The sequence below is a fragment of the Penaeus chinensis genome, chromosome 19 (genome assembly GCF_019202785.1).
Source record: "Penaeus chinensis breed Huanghai No. 1 chromosome 19, ASM1920278v2, whole genome shotgun sequence".
Lineage (NCBI taxonomy): Eukaryota > Metazoa > Arthropoda > Malacostraca > Decapoda > Penaeidae > Penaeus > Penaeus chinensis.
This window is the reverse complement of record NC_061837.1, coordinates 2,916,214-2,919,658: the sequence shown is the minus strand read 5'-3', so window position 1 is coordinate 2,919,658 and position 3,445 is coordinate 2,916,214. Positions and strand designations below refer to the sequence as shown.

Here is a 3,445-nt window from a genome sequence, read left to right as displayed (position 1 = left end):
GAGGAGGAGAAGAGGAGGAGGAGAAGAGGAGGAAGGAGAGGGTGGAGGAGAGGATGACGAAGGAAGGGAAGAAGGAGGTGGGTAAGAAGTAGAAGACGGAGAACGCGAAGGAGGAGACGAAGAAGAAGGCGAAGCAGAAGAAGCAGGCGAAGGAGAGGAATAAGAAGGAGGTGGATAAGACCTCGAGGACAAGGGCGGAGAGGTCAGGCGAGTCCGCGAAGGGAGAACTCCGGCGGAGTAGGAAGGCCGAGAGTACGACCCCTTCGGCCCGAGGATGACCTTGAGGACCTCGGCGCCCCTCTCAGCCTGGAGGCTCGACCTTGCAGACGGCGCGGTGGCGTTGGCACTCGCACTCCACCTGGAGGACAAGGTGGAAGCTTATCTCGAGAATCGGGAGCCTCGAAGGAAAGGTTTTCGAGTGAGAGAACGTGACTGAGTGAATAATAACATTGGTAATTAAATAAACGATGCTAGTGATGATGATGATGATGATGGTGATGATGATGATGATAATCACCATCACCCTATTCATTATCATAATAATAAGAAGAAGAATGATAATGATAATGATAAAAAACCGGTTATCATTATCGCTATTATTATTATTAACAGTAGTAGTCGTATAATTATAAAATTTACATAAGAAGAAGAAGAAGGGCGAGGACGAGGAAAAAAGAACAAAAAGGAAAACGACATCAGTCTTTTTTCAAATCCTTGAAAAATGATTCATTCAGCCAGACCTCACCTTGTGGAACTCGACGCCGTGGCCCCAAGAACCTCCTCCTCCTCCACCTCCACCTCCCTCGTCCTCGGGCGCGACCCCAACCTCGCCCTCAGCATCTCGAGGTCGACCCCCGACGCTCCCGAGGACCAGTTGGAGGACCACGTGGACTCGCCGAGGGTGATCCAGTCCTCGCCGCGCCTCGAGAGCTGGCGGGAGAGCTCGAGCGCCCAGTCCAGGTCCGGGTCCTGGGGGGGGGGGGGGGGGGGGGACTTGTTAGTTTCTGTGTGTGTGTCTCTCTGTCTCTGTCTCTGTCTCTCTCTCTCTCTCTATCTCTCTCTCTCTCTATCTATCTATCTCTCTGTCTCTGTCTCTCTCTCTCTCTATCTATCTCTCTCTCTCTCTCTCTCTCTCTCTATCTATCTCTCTGTCTCTATCTCTCTCTGTCTCTGTCTCTCTCTCTCTCTAGCTCTATCTCTCTGTCTCTCTGTCTCTCTATCTCTCTATCTCTCTCTCTCAATATCTCTTTCTCTCTCTCTCTCTCTCTCTCTCTCTCTCTCTCTCTCTCTCTCTCTCTCTCTCTCTCTCTCTCTCTCTCTCTCTCTTTCGTTCTCTCTTTTTCTCTTTCTCTTTCTCTCTCTCTCCTCCTCTTTCTCTCTCTCTCTCTCTCTCTCTCTCTCGCTCTCTCTCTCTCTCTCTCTCTCTCTCTATATATATATATATATATATATATATATACATATATACATATATACACATGTATATATGCATATGCACACACGCACACACACACACAGATACAGTAAATATATTTGTACAGCGCATGTGTACTATATACATATATATATGCATACATATACATATATATATATACATATATATATAGTACACATACACACACACATACACACACACGCACACACACACACACACACACGCACACACACAGACACACACACACACACACACACACACACACACACACACACACACACACACACACACACACACACATATATATATATATATATGTATATATATATATATATATATGTATATATTCTGTTTACTAGCCAGTCTATCACCCTATTCATCACTGTACCTATCTATCAACTCACCCATATATTCATGTCCCTATCCTCCCTCTTTTATCCAATTTCCCTCATTCTACTTACGTTGGACACAGCCATGAATTCCGAATTGGTGATGGTGAAAGCTGCCGATTTCTCCGAGCTCTGTGGGTTGAAGCCGACGACCGTCTGTGGGGAGAAAGGGGGGAGGAAATGTTATGGTTGGTGTTCTGTCTCTCTTTCTTGCTCTCTCTCTCTCTCGCTGTCTCTTACTCTCTCTCTCTCTCTCTCTCTCTCTCTCTCTCTCTCTCTCTCTCTCTCTCTCTCTCTCTCTCTCTCTCTCTCTCTCTCTCTCTGATTTGGGGGGAGGGGAGAAATGTTATTATATTTTTTGTTTTTTTATCTCTTCTTTGAGAGAAAAAAAAAATTGTTGTTATTATTTTTTTTTTTTTCTCTCTTCTCTTTTTTTTCTTTTCTTTTTTTTTGGGGGGGAGGGGAAGGAGAAAAAATATTCTTACTATTGCTTTCTTTTTTCATTTTCTTTTTTGGAAATGAGAAGGAAAATGGGGAAAAAGAAAATTTGTTTGCACCATCGTTCGTTACTATAAGGCCGGTAAAAAAAAAAAAAAAAAAATGTTTTTGGATTTTCTTATTAATCATGACTCCAGGAAGCAAGAAACTCTTATAAATCTCTGGACACAGATTTTCTCCACTCAGAAAAAAATATGTATAACTAAATCTTTAAAATAACAAAAAGAAATAACAAAAAATGACAAATGAACAACGACAACAATAAACAAAAAAAACGCCTCACCGTCTCCTCTTCTTCACTGGATCTGCGGCGACAAAAGCATTTCTTCAAGGTGTCTCGTCTGCGGTGAAGAGAGGAAAGGGAGAGATGTATAAGTAGATGAAAAGATAGACAACGCGGTAGATAGACAGAGAGATAGATAACAAGACCCTCACGACTCCTCGGGCTGAACAATACACAGATACTCACGAGGAGATGAGTTTGTTCAGGATGAGGAGGAAGACGAGGACGAGGATGAGGACGAGGCTGTTGGTCGAAGTCGGAACGGGGACTTCTTTGACGCTGGAAGGGAGAGAAAGGGTGAGAGAAAGGGAGAGAGGGAGGGAGGAAGAGGTAGGGGGAGGAGGAAGGTGAGAGGGGAGGGGGAGGAAGGGTGAGGAGGGAGGGAGGGAGGGAGGGTAAGAAAAGTGAGAGGGAGGGAGGGAGGGAGGAAGAGAGAGGGGGGGGAGGGAGGGGGAGGGGGGGGTGAGGGAGGGAGGGGGTGAGGGATAGGGAGGAGGGGGGATGGAGAGGTAGGGGAGGGAGGGAGGGGGTGGGTGGTGATGAGAGAGGGAGGGAGGGAGGGAGGGGAGGTTGGAGGGAGGTGAGGGGAGGGAGGGGGTGGAGGGTGTAGGGGAGGAAAGGGGGGGAGGGGTGAGGTAGGTGGGAGGGAGGGAGGGGGTGAGGGGAGGGAGGGAGGGGGTGGGTTGGGAAGGGTGAGGGTGAGGGAGGGAGAGGGAGGGGGTGAGGAGAGAGGGAGGGGAGGGAGGGGAGGGAGGAAGAGGTAGGGGGGAGGGAGGGAGGAGGTGAGGAGAGGGAGGGGAGGGATGGGGGTGAGGGATTGGGAGGTGAGGGAGGAGGGGG

The 3,445-nt window shown here is 47.9% G+C and overlaps 1 protein-coding gene across 1 annotated transcript in view; it reads right to left on the bottom strand.

Annotated features, from left to right (window-relative positions):
- LOC125035246 overlaps positions 1-3,445 on the bottom strand; it is a 26,583-nt gene that overhangs the window by 17,857 nt on the left and 5,281 nt on the right. The window contains exons 4-8 of the mRNA XM_047627512.1: positions 2,792-2,884; positions 2,606-2,663; positions 1,897-1,980; positions 746-969; positions 182-358 (exon numbers count right to left, since the gene is read on the bottom strand). Of these exons, the coding sequence (XP_047483468.1) occupies positions 182-358; positions 746-969; positions 1,897-1,980; positions 2,606-2,663; positions 2,792-2,884 (636 nt within the window). The remainder of the gene's footprint in view (positions 1-181; positions 359-745; positions 970-1,896; positions 1,981-2,605; positions 2,664-2,791; positions 2,885-3,445) is intronic.